General features: G+C 44.0%; 1 protein-coding gene across 2 annotated transcripts; it reads right to left on the bottom strand.

The window, feature by feature from the left end:
• Positions 1 to 1,206: 1,206 nt before the first annotated feature.
• On the bottom strand, positions 1,207 to 11,651 carry LOC307210245 (uncharacterized protein). Of its 2 annotated transcripts, none has more exons than XM_079965831.1 (6): positions 11,581 to 11,651; positions 10,809 to 10,959; positions 7,285 to 7,368; positions 5,241 to 5,288; positions 3,369 to 3,456; positions 1,207 to 1,829 (listed from the first exon to the last, which is right to left on the bottom strand). In XM_079965831.1, the coding sequence occupies exons 2-6, from the start codon at positions 10,899 to 10,901 to the stop codon at positions 1,729 to 1,731; spliced, it is 414 nt and encodes a 137-aa protein (XP_079821957.1). In that variant the 5' UTR covers positions 10,902 to 10,959; positions 11,581 to 11,651; the 3' UTR covers positions 1,207 to 1,728. The 2 variants fall into 2 exon arrangements, with proteins under 2 accessions (XP_079821957.1, XP_079821958.1); XM_079965832.1 differs by lacking the exon at positions 11,581 to 11,651 and adding an exon at positions 11,262 to 11,487.
• Positions 11,652 to 17,156: the final 5,505 nt, after the last annotated feature.

The raw sequence follows: 17,156 nt of genomic DNA, 5'->3' as shown, positions 1-17,156 counted from the left end.
GCTGAAGAATTGCAGTGCCCCTCTCTAGATGGCGCTGCAGCACAGAAAACAACACATTAGCTCTCTCCTGAGAGCTGCGCTGGTGTTGTAGGACCTAGGCAACCCAAGTCACTTTTTCGAATCCCCTTACAGTGTGATAAATATGCAAAAATGACCTGTTCTTACAGATCAAGGACTAATCTATTTCTTGAGGAAGAGTCTTCTTACATCATGATGCACTATCCCAAAGCTACATTTGCTCACAGAAAGGTTGCAACTGTTTCCAGTAAACAAAGATTTCCTTGAGAAGCAGCAGGTACACTAGACTTGCATGGCAATCTTTGCAGTCCAAGCCATTTATGCTGAAAAGGTGAACAACAGCCCTTTATTGGACCAAAGGGATGAGAAGAACCCAAACCCAAGGACAACTCCTGGGTTACTTTTTTCCAGATCTTCTTTGAAAAAGGGCATGTTTACCTCTTGCTTCACTCCACATGCTGCCATAAACTATGTAAGGCCTTGCATTGACAATCATTTCTCTGGAATAACAGAAACAACTTTTTCCTTGTGGCTACTGTGATATTAACCTTGCTCCAACACCAGTAGCTTAATAACTGTTGGAAGTAAATGGAGACGGGTGAAATCTGTCTGAACTAGATTCAGAGAAGCTTGGATTAAAATCCTGGCTTCCCTCCCACTCCCCTGCCAATCATCCCAGCCTCCAAATCATCCTTCCCATCACTCACCAGTTCTCCATAACACTTACCTCCTCCTTTATTTACTGTAGCTGGCCAGTGCGAGTGGTGGGAGGAGCAATGGTGTTATCTAAGAAGGACAGAGGTCTGTCCCCACTGCCCCTTGCTGTATTACTATGTTGAGTACCAGTAGGAAAGCTGTGGTGGGCCTTGGGATTTGTAGTTTTCCCAAGGCTACTTTCAGGTGGTGGCAGGTGGCTTCCCTCTTCTTCTTTCTCTGAACATCTCTATTCACTAGGCAAGAAGAGGAAAGCTGAGGCTGATGGAGCAGATGTTTAGTAGATGGGGAAAGGTGGCGAGTCAGCATTTCCCATGGGCAAAACCCAAAATTCTATAATAAAGCATCAAGCCTCTAAGAAGTGATTCTCTACTCAACTCAGGCCTACAGATTTAAGTTTATGTTCCTAGGACACAAACCCCAATAGACTTTTGAGTGATTGTACATAGGAACCTGCTGTTATTTGCCATTCAATTTTTTCTCATTTATTAAACTTATTAAATTTATTAAACACTTTGGGAGTGTGAGCATTCATCCTGACACAGCACAAAACGGTTTTTAAAGAGCACAATGTTACTTTCATTCCAGGCAAACACTGATGAGCTCTAATCAACCTCCTTCAGCCCAAATGTACCATTTTAAAAGTGAATGTCTGAATCTTGTGAGAGATGGCCACTGGACTGGGCAAAAATTGATATCAACAGCATGGGGGAAGAACAAGCATTGGAGTTCACTTGACACAGTTGGGGCAGAGAAGGAATTTAATATATTAGAACAAAGAGTTGGAAGGTCCCATGGTGGCCAACCAGGGGACACTTCTTGATGGCAAGAGCAGTTTGACAGTATAAACCAAGGGAGGGGTGATGGGCTCTCCATCACTGGAGGTCTTCAAACAGAGGCCATCTGTTGGGGATGGCCTAGCTCTGGATTTCCCGCATCAAACAATGAGTCCCCTTCCAACTCTAGGATGGTAATATATTTTACTTTAGAGACACATCAGCAAGCCGTCTGCTGCTGAACCACAGCTGGAGAGGTGTCCAACAATCTACTGGGTTCTGTAGTTCTGTTGATCCTGTGACATCCTTTCCCAGATGTGCCTAGAGAAAGCATGAGACAAAGCGTACATTAAAACACTAGCTTTCCCCATAAAACTTTCCTCCTTCAGGCAACCCTTTCAACATTGAAATGTCTGCTAAGGAGGAACTCCTGTGATTGACAGAAGATTCTGGAGCAGCGGTGTATGTTATTGGGAGCACAGCCAGTTCTGATGGAATATTGCCAATAGGGCTGTGGGGCACTGCCACACTTGAAATGTGTATCCCAGCACAATGTAGTGGGGAGAAATCGGCAAAGGGACTAAAGGTCACCTTCCAGGGAAACTTTTCCACTCTTTCTGACCTCACTGCATAGGCTGCAACACCTGCACAGTTGGGCTGGCTAAGCTCCATTTATTTCAGTGGGGAAGTGAACACGGGATTACAGCTACAGCCCAAGGCAACACTCAGCATTGTCAGGCCACTGCTTTGGTCCAAATGCCCTGAAGCTACTTGGCTGGTACTTGGCCCTCTGACCCATCCATGCTCAGTGACAGGAAGGTGTTGGCTGCCAGCCAGGAAGCTGCAGTGCCTGCAATGGGGGGGGGATGTGAGTGTTGGAAGGGACTCATCGGGTGGTACCCCTCGAGTTGGCCTTGATCACCTGGTTAAAAACAGATCTGTGCTGGATCGGTTGGGTTATATATCTCACTTACAGACTATCAGCCTTTTGGCATACATATCTCACCCATCTGGGTAGATGCTGGTGATATGTCCATTATAAAGTGCACCTTCCTAACCCCCCAAGAAAGCAGGTGCACTGCAAGCAAGCAACAGCACTGAGGTGCTCTTGCACAACAAACCTGTTTTCAACTCTCTACCCCCACCCCGCCCACAGGATTTGTCTGTGGTAAGAAAAGTACTAATAGGAAAAGCACTGGCAGCTGCCACTTGATGGTGACACTGTATAAACCCTGTGCAAAACAATCAGGGCAATTGCTCAATAAATGGGCCCATCTGGCACGGGCCATCTTTTCCCAATACTCACTCTGTTGCTTCACCCTTTTGCATCTATGTTTTATCAAATGGCACAGGACAGGAGGTGCCGCATGAATGCCGCTATCCTAAGCAAATAGCGGCAGCCGTGGTTTTAAGTGGCACGAAGGAGCTGCCTACCATGCAAACCTGATGCAGAACTGGGCAGGAAGTGAGGCCATCACAAAGGTGTCTGTGGCTGTAGCTGACATCACTGTGCGCCTTAGAGGCGGGAAATGATACGGCAGCAGAAGTCAGAGAGGAAATGGACTCAAACAAGTGAGGTTAAACACCCTGGCATTTATCAGGTGGCATCTACATCAACTTTCTTAGAAATCAAGGCAGTGCTTGTCAGTCACCAGCTTACTTCATACGTCACATGATTAAACAACCTAACAGGCAGCAGGGTGACACCTCTTCTGTCTCTCCCTTTTAACTTCAAGCCTTAACAACAACAACAAAAATTGATGAGTGGCTTCCTTCAATGCACTATGGTGCCTCCACCCCTGTTTATGCGAGGGCTGATTCTCATGTTATCTGCAGAAGCCCCACTTGAATGCCACAAACCTTCTGTGGCAGGGCACGATGTATTAGAACTTGGGTTGCTCCTCCCTTGAATGCTAGGTTTCTGAAATTCTTCCTCCTGGACAACAAGCTGCAAGAGAAATGTAAGCATCTGACATGAATGATAAGGCTATTGACAGTTACTAGCCATGATGGCTCTTTCTGCCCCCATTATGCCGCTTAGTAACAGTTGCTGAGAATGACACATGGAGAGAGGGCTGTTGCACCCAGGTTCTGCTTCTGGCTTCCCATAGCAGCCCCAAGAGGCTGGACGAGGTGGGCCTTTGGTCTGATCCACTAGGGGCTCTTCTGATGGCCCTGTGGCACTGATAGGGGCTGTGACCCTGCTTGCTTTGCTTGCCAACCAACCATCTCTACACATTGCCAAACCCTCATTCCTCCCCACTAAGCTCTTTGCTCACCAAACCCACCTACCCACCTCGCCAAAACACCACTTTATGCAACTCCCTGAGGCCCTGGGCACCCACAAAATTCCCCATGAATGGGCTGGGCACCCACAAATTTTGCAGCCAGGGCCATGCACATTGTATGGCACCCATGGCCCCGGGCACCCACACTTCGGGGCCAAGTTGGCACTCCTGTTCCGCACCCCTTTGCTTACCTGTCCTTCCAACCCCTCCTATGCTGTGCTTTAAATGCATGGTGTGGACATGACCTAGGCTTAGGTATTACGGTAACAAACCTCTCCTTCTGCTTCAGATTCCACATTGTCTCCAGCAGTGTATCAGATATACAGTTGCAAAGCTATGTTGTGTGAGTCATGACGGAGCCTTTCCCCCTCTCTGTGTTGCTGGCAGTTTAACCACAGGCCAGCCTATGTCAGCAGGTGTCTTACTGCTAGTCACTGTGACGGTTCTGAATACTTAGCAAACAGCCTCCTCCTGTTTGTATTTTTAGTATGGGGTATTGTTTATGATTTTTAAAACTGCAAGTTGCCTTGACCATTCCGGAATAAGAGATCTCTATGCACAGGTGATAGGAGCTAACCAATTTACTGAAATACTAGAAATGGGGTGGGTGGGAGGTGATACAATTTTTAACAGATTACTAGGTTCTGTTGTTGAAAAACAGCTTCCATCTCCATATAGGATCATAGATCAATTGTCACAGAGCCCAAAGTAAAAGGACTAAAGCAATTAGGGCACTAACTGATGAAGAATCTTAGGGCAAGCCTGTTCATATTTACTTGGAAGCAAGTCCTATTATGTTCAGTGGAGCCTATTCCCAAATAATGTTTAGAACTGCAGCTGTCCTCTTGGTTGCTAAGGAGTGATGGTAAAAAAATGGAATTTAAACTGCATGTAGATCAACACTGGGGAACCTGTGGCCTTCCAAATGTACTGGACTCTCCCTCCTTGGAGATTTTTAAGCAGAGGTTGGATGGCCATCTGTCATGGATGCTTTAGTTGAGATTCTTGCCTTGCAGGGGGTTGAACTAGATGACCCCTGGGGTCCCTTCCAACTCTACAATTCTATGATTCTATGAACATCTGGAGGGCAACATTTTCCATTAGGCTATTGGAATAGACTGGCTGCTGGCCCATCCATCAGAAGCACAGTGGCTTGCCTCAAGATTTCAGGCTCATTCTTTTTGCTGGTTGATACTAAAGTTTGTTCTCAATCTCTTGCATGCGAGCTGATCTTGCACATTTTATGGCATTATTGATGAGGAGCAATTTCAAATGTCCCAAATATGCCGTGTGAATGGATGTGCAAGCTTGTCCTCTCCCCAGAATTTGGTCACTCCCCAGATGTAACTTGATCCCAGGCTTATGTGATCAGTCTTTAGGAACATCAGGTGCCACTTTTTTTTTTTTTTTTTTAAAAATGCACTTTTGATTCCATTTAACTTACCCATTTCCGTGGTCGACCCCTGGGCCTTTTTTCAACCGAGGTGTGTACCTGCAATAATGGAGAAACAAAAAGAACCTTCTGATTAGTCAACAGGTGGTCACAGAAGCAAAGGAATGAGAAACTCTATATTTTTTCCTCAAAGTGCAGTGCCTAAATGACTGACACTCTCTCTCTCTCTCTCTCTCTCTCTCTCTCTCTCTCTGTGTGTGTGTGTGTGTGTGTGTGTGTGAGAGAGAGAGATTTCTTTGGAAAGGGGCCACAGTGAAAGATAAACAGTGATACATGATAGCATGAGCATTAAGAAGATGACTGGGAAACCACTGACAGAACAAAGAAATTGAGGAAGCTGCCATATATAGAGGCCTGCCACTGGTCTATCTAGTTCAGTATTATTGTCTATGCTGACTGGCAGCAGCTCTTGAGATTTTCCAATCAGAGGCTCCCTAGGCTCCCTTACATCCTTGGCAAGGAGCTGTATCACCGCCCCCTGCCCTTTGTGGCCTTGGCAAGCAATGTTGGCTGCCCTAAGCAGCAGAGGAGCAGCTCAGGGAGCGCACAGGCAGGCGTTCCAGCTCCTAGTCACTCCAAGCCAGACTGGAGAGGTATGGTTTTTGTGTCCCTCTGTGCTTGCGCCCTTGGTGGGGCCAACCTGGCTAGCTCCTAGGTACACACCTGTTTCATGGTCTTTGCCAGCCTTCCCTGGAAATTGAATCTATAACCCTCTACGTGCAAAGCAGATGCTCTACCCATGAGCTATGGGTCCTTCTCTAAGTAAGCTATTGGCAACAGAGAGGAAGGTGCTGAAGATGCTTAGGTCGATGCAGGTGCTGCTGTGCATTTTGCCTCAAGCACCAAAATGAGACATGTCGCCCCTAGCAGAGGCTAGCCTATGTCAGGTCTTTACTGAGCATACATTCTGAATTCATCTTGGTTTGCTTGCACAGTGATTATGTGGCTTCCCCTTCATCATTCATCTATCCCACACTTTTCTGTGCATTTCTCTGTCACTTTCCTAACTGCAAACCCACCACCTCTTTTAAAAAGTGGATTCGTTACACAATGGCAACTGAGCTCTTTAATGCAATTTAATCCTCTAGGGGGCAGCTCAAAGGAACCTGGCAGTGATTTATATTACAGTAGTGGAGAATTATGAAAAACAACTGGACAACAGCAGCTGCCCAAGGGAGACGATGTTGAGTTTGCAGCTGGTGAAATATATTTATGCAGAGGTGGTAGATAATTAAAGGAGGCTTCTAGGTTGCATGGAATTTGCATGTGAATTTAATCATTTCTAAAGCTATAGGAATGAGAGGATGCCAAATGCTTAAAGATGGGTACATATTACATCACAATTAATGCAGCATTGCTGGTGAGGTTATTCTTCAATCTTTGGCAGGAATGCCCTTGGGTTTCATTATTCTGGTCCCAAGCATACCAAAAAATAACTAAAATAATTAAATCACCTGTTCAGGCTTCCTAGTAACTGTTATTATTGAATATGTAGATGGACAACATGAGAGCTTGTTGCTCTAAAGAGCTTCTGACTTGGATGTTAGCTGCAGCTGGAATTTTAATAGCTTAGCAACGGAAAACCTTGAAAAATCTGCATTTGGCTGTGTGGTATAAGAACCTATAGAATTTGGCTATCAGAGGGGGGGGGGAATCACATACAAATTGTGAGTTTCCAGGAGGTTGGAGGATCCAGAACATTTCTATGCCATCTAGTGGGATTTTATTTCTTATGCTCGATATTCGCCATCCACGTCCGCTCAGGAAGTATCGATTTCTTGATTTATATTGGTGTGTTACCATTTCCTTTTCTTACAATTTATTGCTTATCAGCTGTTTATAAGGTATGATGCAATGCCCAGCTAGTAATAAGGTGCTAATAATGTCAATAAAATTTTGAAAATAATAATAATAATAATAATAATAATAATAATAATAATAATAATAAAGATGGACACTTTCCTTCTCTCCCTTCTCGGGGGATACAGGTTGAGTGCCAATCAGCATGAAAGCTCTTTCTGTCACTGGTTCTTACCATCTGTCCACTCCCAGCACTCTGCTTTTTGCTTCCTTTTGGCCTTCCACGAGGTTTCTTTGGTGGCAATGGCCCAACAGGCTCCTGTTCAGATAGGGAAGGGGCATTTATTTGTACAGTACAGAGCAAAGATTGTGTATTTCACACACATTAAAAGGGCAGCAGCAGCAGCAGCACAAAACAAAAGCAACCAGAAATCGAACAGGAATTTTATTAACCCAGGTGCTTTTGCACAACGAGCTCTTTATCAGGACAAACCGTAAGGAGCAGCTCATATCCACTGCAATTTCTTAGATGGATAGCTGCAAAAGGAGGGACAGTCCTAACCTACAGTAAGTCTCACTGACTTCAGTGGGGCTTACTTCCCAATTAAGTGGGGATATGGTTGCAGCCTAAGTCACACTCAGAGTAGAAATCATTTAAGTTAGCTGAGTTAATTGATTGCAGTAGGGCTACCCCAAGTACAAGGGTGTTAACTGGAGTAAAATATTGAGGGGTGGGGTAGGTAAGCCCTGCCCCACACAATTGATCAAATAATTTATTGGGCCCCCTGAAGGGACATTGTCCCCTAGGAGTTGGCTTCTATGCTCAAGTATGACTTGGATGCAGCCCTTGCATTGCGTTTGTCAGAATTCAAATCGGGCCATGCCTTAATCCAAGACAAAATGTTAAGAGTTTTTATCATATAAGCTTAAATAAATTAAAATAAAATAGGTATGTGATTATGCAAGTGTTTTCATTCTGTGGGAGAATGATGAATGCCCTCCAATGAGAAGAGAGACCTTAACATTATTATTTTTTTTGAAAAAAAGAAGTAGTGGATAAATAAAACTAGTACAAACATCATTAAAGGAGAGGGAGAAAGAATAGCAGTAAACGAACATGGAGTAAAGGTGAAACAAATATTTACAAAGATTAGAAATTTGGCAATTGTTCCACTTAAATCATGTATAATTTTGAATAAAGATATTTCAAAGTAAAATATTTTGCATATACCTTTAAATATGTGACATTTGTAACTCATCATGCAAAACCCAAATGATTAAGAACTCTGGAGTGTTTCAGTTTTGGCAATCCAAAATCTCATAAGCAACCAACTGTCAGCTATTCATTGCCATTTCATGTTATCCATACAATTCTATGAGATAAAAAGTGACATGCACAGCGACTATAAAACACAAGTACTCATTCTTCGCCAACCATTAAATACTGTCAACCAAAGCAGTGAATTGCAAGCCAAGTTCTTGCAGTGGTGAGCTGCTTTGGAAGCCTATTAAGAATTTGCCGGTGTGGACTGAGTGCAAATGATGTAGCCATGATACTGATGCTAAGCATCTTTGGATCTGGTTAGTGCCTGGATGGGAGATTTCAAGGGAAACTGCTGTATACTGCTTTAAGTTTCATGGATATAAAGCATGGTATAAATGTTCTAGATAAAGATCTTCCAATGAGAAAAACAACACCTCATCTATCACCAGTGCCGGATTTACGTATAAGCTAAACAAACTATAGCTTAGGGCCCCACTCTCTTGGGGGCCACCCAAAAAATTAAAGTAAAAAAACAAACACCTGGATGTACATTTCCAAAATATAAGATAAAAAACAAATAAATAAAACCTACATACAGCAAATGGCTTTAAATACCTATTAGGTCCATAAATTGCCATATAGCATATATTCAACACAAAAAACAGTGACAATTTGTTGTTGACAAAGGACAGCTGGACATAGCTTAGGGCCTCATCAAACCTAAATCCAGCCCTATTTTGATATTCTATGGTGCTGTACAACAATAGGGGGACACTGTGTATATCAGGGTCAGCAAGGTTTATCTTGCCTGGGCCAGATCGGTCCTGCGGAGATCCCTCCATGGGCTGGATCACGCGCACTCCTGCGATTTTTGGCATCTACGTACGCAATTTTCGACGCCCTGGAAGCGAGTCCCTGCACCACGCTGTGGTGGTTAGTGCAGCGCACAAGCAGGCGGCTCAGTTCAGGGGCGGCTCATGGGCTGGTCAAATGACCTCCACAGGCCGCTTCTGGCCCATGGGCCTTAGGTTGCTGACCCCTGCTGTATATTCTAGGGTGTTCTAACAGTGCATGAGAGTTAGGTGAATTCTGCTCCATTTAGAGTATGAACTCTAGAGCATGCCCCAGAATCCTTTGCAACATGGAGCAGTTCCTTGGCAGGTATAGAAAGTGTTCCCTGGGGGGGGGGGGAATGAAAACCACTACTATATACTAAGTGTAGTATTGCAGCAATGCTGTCAGATATTTAAAGACTACTATCCAAATGCTGCAGTCTATCAACTCACAAATATCGAGAGAACATTTGAGTGACCAGGAAACTTCAAGAGAGTATTTGACATCAATATTTGCAAAAGAGAATTCTGAGGAGAATGTTGTGAGAACAACTTCATTTTCTTTCCAAGATGGGGCAAGAGCAGTGCAAATGTTATTGAGCATCACTGGTAAATTTCAGTTCCTTTAAAAACAGGTGTATGGTGAGAAAAGAGATTTCCCAGGTCATACACGTCAGCAGATATGTCACCCTCCACCTAGAACTGAGTCATTCCATGTTGCACATCAAAATGTTTAGGGTCATTTTGGCAGTCCAGTATTATTCAGAAGTCAATCCCTAATTTTGTCTCACAGTGTTAACTCTCACAGTCTCCTCCCTCCTCAAAGTGTATCAGCAAGAAACCCAGGGATACCAGGGAGCTGGGATATAGTCCCACTCTTGCTGGTGGCACTGACAGGGTCTTGCAGACCTGGAGTTCCTGACTGGGAGTTGCTCTGACCAGCGACAAACAGCACCAAAAGTTGGTGGCACTACAGCTGCCATCCATATGTTAAACTGTACAAGTTTGCTCACAAAGCAATTGCCCTGCCAACTGAGATGCATTTAAGTGCATTTCAATCTGACTGCAAGTCAGGTTAAGATGCCACCCAGACTTCCCCAACCTGGTGCCCTCTAGATGCTTTCTACTACAACTTGCACCAACCCCAGTCAGCACAAAGTCCAATTCCTGGTTTCAAGAAGGAATGGGGGTTGGAGACATCTCCAGACCTTTTGGACTTCCCTTTCTAATCTTCAGCCAATCTCTCAAGGTAAGGAGACCTCCCTGGCTACATAAGATGCCTGTGAAAGTGGCCCCAGCTGTCTCAACCATACTCAGTATAAGCAGCTGATACTGAAGAAATGAATCACGCTCCTCTTTGAAGCTGTAAAATATGCTGCTAGATATGCCTTTCCCAGTTTAGCGAAGGTTGAACAATCAACCAATCACTCACTTAACAGTAGACAGGTTAATTTCTTGCCTAGTAGAATGTCTTGCCTAGTAGAAAAAAGAGCCCTTGAACCCAAACATTAGAGCTTTCTGGACATGCCGAACTGTTTTGAGGGTCACACCTAAGTTTAGTCATTCTAATAATACCACTTTATGTCTAAAAAACTGTCATCAACTTCCTTCTTATAAATCTTAACATGGTGAGAAGGCAAAGCACTGAGGCTGAACACTTACCTGCGGCTGCTTCCTCGGCCGTCCCCTCTTTCGTTTGGGCAGCTCGGTCGGAAGAGTGGACCCTGGTCCTGCCTGCTTCCCAGTGTTGCTCATAGTGGCACTTCACCAGTCTCTGGAGATGATCAGCCAATGGTTTTTCCCACGCTGCAGCCTTTTAAAGGAACAGGAGTGAACAATCCCATTCTACCCTGCTTGTTCTCAGCTGTACGCTGCAGAAGGAGGAATGCAGGCACATCTGATGGAGCACTCCCCTCGAGGCTTTTAATACCCCACCGGAAGAATCTTAGGACAAAGTATCATCATGTTCTCCCACCTTTTCCTTCCATCCTCAGCGAGTCCCAAAGTCTTTATGGAGGCCCTCAACAGCTCCTATCTGTGGGTTGTGTTAGCTCCAAAGGGCTCAGGGATGTTCTCCTGCACGGCTCCCACAGAAGGCTCCACACAGCAACTTACCATAAATGATGGAGGAACCAACTGGAGGTAGCCAATTCAGTGGGGTTTATGCAGAAGAACTTTTCAGCTCTGTGCAACTCAGGCTAGTGGCCAAATATTCAACAAAAATAAGCTTCCTCCCCAAGGAAGATAGAGAAAAGCATCTGAAAGAGGACGGTATACTAGGCAGGATCACCTGAAGCATTTTAACACTATTTCTTGTCCCTCCCTCTGTACCAAAGATTCATTAAGAGAATCATCTGAGCAGCATCAGGGCAAAGGTCCACATGTGCATTTTAGATACAGACCCAGAAAGGTGATGAAGAAAGAGGAAGCTTACCTGTCAAGAACTTAGATAGCACAACTTGCTCTGGCCCCAGTACACTCAGACACCTAAGGAAGGGAGCGGGGAGTAGAGAAAGAGTGGTTCAGTGAGTCACCCTTTTCCTGCTCGGGGTGGGGAGGGGTGGGGAGGTGGATCGCTAGTTTTGAGAGCTACGTATGTTCATTTCAGGAGCCTCACTCTTCACAATGCCTGTCTGCAGTTCATTCCTGGTTAGTGATATGGAAAGCAGGTTGAGTGCTGCTGCCTATGTTCTAGTGATGGCAGTCTTGAGCTGTGGCAGCAAGTGAAACTTGAAAACGTTCACTTTTTAACTCAGCTAGACTCAGACAGGGAGGGAAACCCCACCAACCCAACCAGAAAGCACTGGTTCTCTCAGCTTCCCCATTTACTACAAATAAAACCAATTTCCTAAAGAGCGAGCAAGAGGGATCTGAACAGAGAGGACATAACGTTTTTACGCAGCAGCAGCAGCAGCGAAAAGAGGGTGATTCCAAGCATCGTGACCTTGTTTCTCTAAAACTTCTTTCTCATATGAAGAAATGAAACGTACACTGGGTTTGGGATGAGGCAGAGTGGTTCTAGGTCTGCATGAAAAACCCTTTGGGGCTTTTGTCATACGTCAGCCTTCACAGTGACACACAGGACTGGAAACTTACCCAGATTAGAATTAAGTAGGCACAGCTAGGGATTTAAACTAAGGTCAGGCCTGCAACACAGATGCCTGAGTTTCTAGTCGGCCACTGATGTGAGCAAGTAGAAGCACAAGAAAGAGAGCACTCGCTTCTCCCCAAAGAGCATGTGAAGCTGTCTTATACTGAGTAAGACTAGTTAAACCTGCAGTCCTGTTTTCCTATCTCTCCAGGGACTCAATCAGAGGTCATTTGCTACAGGAGGCTTTCCACTGTAGAAGCCAGGAATTGAACCTGGGAACTTCTAATACAAAGCTTGTGCTCTTCCACTGAGCCATGAAAGGTTATTCCCTAAGAGAAAAGTCCTGCCTTTTAGTTTTTTGGATGGACCTGCTTACAAAGTGCAAGGACAACATCTGTTATCCTAGGTAAAGGTAGTCTTACTCAGTATAAGACAGCTTCACATGCTCTTTGGGGAGAAGCGAGTGCTCTCTTTCTTGTAAAGGGACCCCTGACCATTAGGTCCAGTCGTGACCGACTCTGGGGTTGCGGTGCTCATCTCGCTTTATTGGCCGAGGGAGCCGGCATACAGCTTCTGGCTCATGTGACCAGCATGACTAAGCTGCTTCTGGAGAACCAGAGCAGCGCATGGAAATGCCGTTTACCTTCCCTCCGGAGCGGTACCTATTTATCTACTTGCTCTTTGACGTGCTTTCGAACTGCTAGGTTGGCAGGAGCAGGGGCCGAGCAAGGGGAGCTCACCCTGTCGCGGGGATTCGAACTGCCGACCTTCTGATCAGCAAGCCCAAGGCTCAGTGGTTTAACCCACAGCACCACCCACGCTATCCCAGCATGTACCAAATAGCTACACATCACTGCTAATATTTCACCCCTACGTCTATTGATGATGTTTTACTCTGTTAAAGAGTGAGGCCGTAAGTAGACTTGCTTCCCCCTAAGAGAGGAAATAGATGCCCTGCTTAGGATCCGCTGGATCCAGATGCAGACAAAAAGAAAGAGTCAGTAAGTGTGTGTGAAACATATGAATTCTTCACCCCAAAGCAGAAAGATCTTCCTTATAGATCTGGGGTTCTCGGCAACAGCTGGGGAGTGAGTCTGGTTTAAGCGTTAACAGCATATAAAAACCTACAGTGTTGAAAAAATAGTCTCACCCAGCAGGAGCTGAGGAGGGTGGGAAAGCCACTCAAAGTCACACAGGCGGGAAGTCATCTATCTTTGTGAAATACAGCAGTTAAGACACTTAGATGGGTCCTTCCAAACTCAGTGTGGTCTTTATTTCATTCCACATCCTCAGCAAAAACCAACAACCCTGTGGCCTGTGGTAGTAGGATTTCCAGTCTTTGCAGACTGTACTGGAAACAATGACGGCTTCCTGATTTCACTCACACCAAGTGATTTATGGCTGCACACCACATTTTGCAGAAGAGAATGTTTTCAAGTAATTACTTTCTGAACCTGTGCAGATAAGGAATGCAAAGAGGACCTCTCCAGAACACAGAAAGCCAGGTGCAGAGGCTAGATTAGCTAGGCTAGGTGAATATATGTATCTTGAGATGCTGGTAGACAGGGTGAACATGGAGCCAGAGGCAGCGCTACTCATGTACCCAGTTACCCCAGGTTCTCATGGGGTTAATATTCTCTCTCTCTCTCCACTCATATCGAGACTTATTTGGTCACTCAAATGAAATTAATCTTGTGATGAGCATCAGAATCCCTGTATTAGCACTCATCATATTACAAACATCTTTTCAAAATACACTAAGATTATTCTGGGAGATCCCAGATCAAGAACGGGGAATACACACACTATAATATGAATCCTTGCCTTGCTGAGGTCCCACGGCAAATCTCACAAAACTCTTTGCAAAGAATGTATCATTGAGGGGCTCTAAGGGTATGGGAGCCCCCTTCTTTATTAAATAGACCTTCTGTTACATCCACATGACCAAATTAAACACCCTCTCCCTCAACATTAACAAACCAAGTAAGAAATCTAAATTAGAAGAAATCATTTGAATCACTTTCTGCAGACAGTTTTGGGGGACTAATTACGACTTGCAACTGCTCTGTTTCATGGAACACAGATTTCTTTTGAGCTTTAGACATTTTCTAGATTGCACGTTTGCCAGATTCAACTAACCGGTCCTGCTGGTGGAAGCCAACTGGCACAATGGGGAGTCTGCCCCTTTTCCCTAATTGCTCCCTCGCCAATTGGCTCAGGGGGTCAGGAGAATCCCCAGAGCAGTATGCAAAGGGAGGAGAAGGGAGATTGTTTCATCGGGCTGTTCTCAAATGGCTGAATAGGTATAATACAGGATAGGGTTCCTGTCTCTGTTGACAGCTGTGTAGATAGAAGAAGGTTAGATATGTCATGAGTGCTGAATTTCCCCTTTCTACATAACTTTTAAAGGGGCAGCAATCCTGACCTCCTTTGCATCCTATTCTTTCTTCTTCTGGGATGTGATGGGGCATATCCCACAACTCCCTTGTCTTAAATGAGCTGGCAAAGGCACCATTTCCCTCTTGGGAAGCACCTGGTTGGGCATGCTGCCCTTTATGTCCCCCCAAATCCCTGCCTTTCATATGCTATACAGTGATACCTCAGGTTAAGTACTTAATTCGTTCTGGAGGTTCGTTCTTAACCTGAAGCACCACTTTAGCTAATGGGGCCTCCTGCTGCTGCCGTGCCGCCGGAGCATGATTTCTGTTCTCATCCTGAAGCAAAGTTCTTAACCTGAGGTACTATTTCTGGGTTAGCAGAGTCTGTAACCTGAAGCGTATGTAACCTGAAGCGTATGTAACCCGAAGTACCACTGTAATGTTTTTGCTTATCTGTTCAGAATGTTTTGGGACAAACTGATCAGAGCAAAAAGTTGACAAGATATTTCTTTGCTATCTGCATTTGCAACTATGAGAATGGGCACATCAAAAATTAAATGGTTACATTCTAAGGTGCAGGAGTGGGGAAACTTTGGTGTTGGGACTCCAGTTCCCATCACCTAGCCAGCACTGCCAATGATCATGTATGATGGGAGCCAGAGTCCAGCAACAGATGGAGGGTTAAAGGTCTCCCATCCTTCCTCTGTGGGTTTAAACTGTTTTGTGGCATCTGACTGAGAGCCCAGATGAAGTTGAATTTTCCAATTAAGTATTGAATGAGGTTTGCAGGAAAAGTTAATTCTATTGTAGAAAATGGAAATAAGGAATAAATTCCTGATAGCTGAAGAGATTCCAGATAGCTTGTGGCAGCAATTATGGTAGGCATATATGAAATCATCCTTGTGTATCAATTTGTTGGGGAATTACTATACATTGTTAACATGCTGGTTTGTAAGACGAAGGAGATGAAAGTAGAGCTGTCTTGGTGCTGGCTCTTCTTGTGGGTGACATAATCAAGAAAGTGGGAATCAGGTTTTCTAGATGAGAATTATTGCAAAACATTCCAAGACAGCAAGGATCTTTGCTCCATTACACCCTCAAAATATAATTTTTGGATGTTTTAATGAGTTAGGTATGAAACAGGAAACAGTTTCACTTAGTAACAGCAGCAATATATTTAATTGCTCATTACTGGGGAAGAAAGAGGTGCCATCTATTCATGTGTGTGGAAATAAGTGGTGGCGCATGATTAGTTGTTTCAAGTTAACTCATTATGTTTGGTATAGAGAAAAATAAAGAAGATTAGAAATTGGCATTTGCTTAACAAGTTTTTTCCGTATTGGAGTAAAAATAGTGGTAATGTGGATAATGAAGATGAACTAAATGTACTGAATTGAATTATATTGAGGAAATAAGAGTTGAATATTTGCCAAACTGATATATTTATTACTGACACTGTATATTCATTATTTTGCATGCAATATACCATTTTTCCAAGTACATTTATTAAAGAAAAATGAAGGTTTGGGGATGGAAGATCTGATCCCTATCTTTAGGGTAAAATGGAATAGTTCACCTCCAAATGATGTGATTTTCAAATGGGAATTTGTTCCGTTGAGGTATGAGGAAAGGGAAAATTGGGGTATTGTTGTTTATTTTAAGCATTTTTCAACCCTCATTTTCAGTCAACCAACTTTACAGATGAAATCCACCAAATTAGAATAAATAATGAAATTCCAAGGAACTAAAATAACATGATGCTGGATTCTGTGGACATGACTAAGTCAGCACAGATGTTGCTGACACAAATAGGAGCCAACTCTAAGGGTCCAAGGCCCCTTCGGCCCTCGCAATAAAATATTTTGAAAGGGTACCCCCTCCCCAGTTAATAGGCATTGCCGTTCAAATGGTGTGCGTGTGCCACATTTTGTGTGGAAGAACACATCCATGAGTGAGACTCTATCCTGCTGTTTAATACCCAAATTCTTCCCCATGCAGCACACTGAGGCGTCACTCCTGATGGTTGTTAAGTTGCCCACAACTCACTTCCACAAAGCAGTGTGCTCAACACACAAGCCTGGTAGACTTTTATCATGAAACGTAGTGTAAAATTGACTTACAAAAATCTTAAATGCAAGAGTGACTCATGGAAGAAGAAAACAAAAGTAAAAGGCAAACAAAATACTGATTTCTGATTTTTGTTAAAATTCGGGATGAGGGGGTGGATGGAATAGCCAACAAACATTATAGCAGTGAATGAAATACTCCAATTGTCCATGGGGTGGTGCCCTTCCATCACATATATTAGAGGGGTTTTCTGTCTCCGCACTTTCCACTCAATAGTGACAAATATAAAAACAACCACGTCATCTTTACATTCCCCTGGTGAAAGCGGCTGCATTTTGCAATGGGGTTAATTTATTCCTAGGGTTCCTGTCTGGTTGAGTTTTAAAATGGCATAGCTTTTATTATTATTATAATTATGTACAATCCACATCTGGGTGATGGTGGTGATTTGGTATGTATTTAGTGAACGAGCAC

Source organism: Podarcis cretensis (assembly GCF_951804945.1).
Source record: "Podarcis cretensis genome assembly, chromosome: 2".
Taxonomy (NCBI): domain Eukaryota; kingdom Metazoa; phylum Chordata; class Lepidosauria; order Squamata; family Lacertidae; genus Podarcis; species Podarcis cretensis.
Note: the sequence above shows the minus strand (reverse complement) of the source record. Positions and strands in the feature narration are given on the sequence as shown.

Bases quoted from the DNA above. Each gene is read 5' to 3' on its own strand.
- LOC307210245 (XM_079965831.1), bottom strand. From the start codon at position 10,901: ATGAGCAACACTGGGAAGCAGGCAGGACCAGGGTCCACTCTTCCGACC. The intron at 5,289-7,284 runs GTAAGAACCAGT...CCATTATTGCAG, and splicing joins GTGCTGGGAGTGGACAGATG to GTACACACCTCGGTTGAAAA. The intron at 1,830-3,368 runs GTTTGTGGCATT...TGCTTTCTCTAG, and splicing joins ATCGTGCCCTGCCACAGAAG to GCACATCTGGGAAAGGATGT.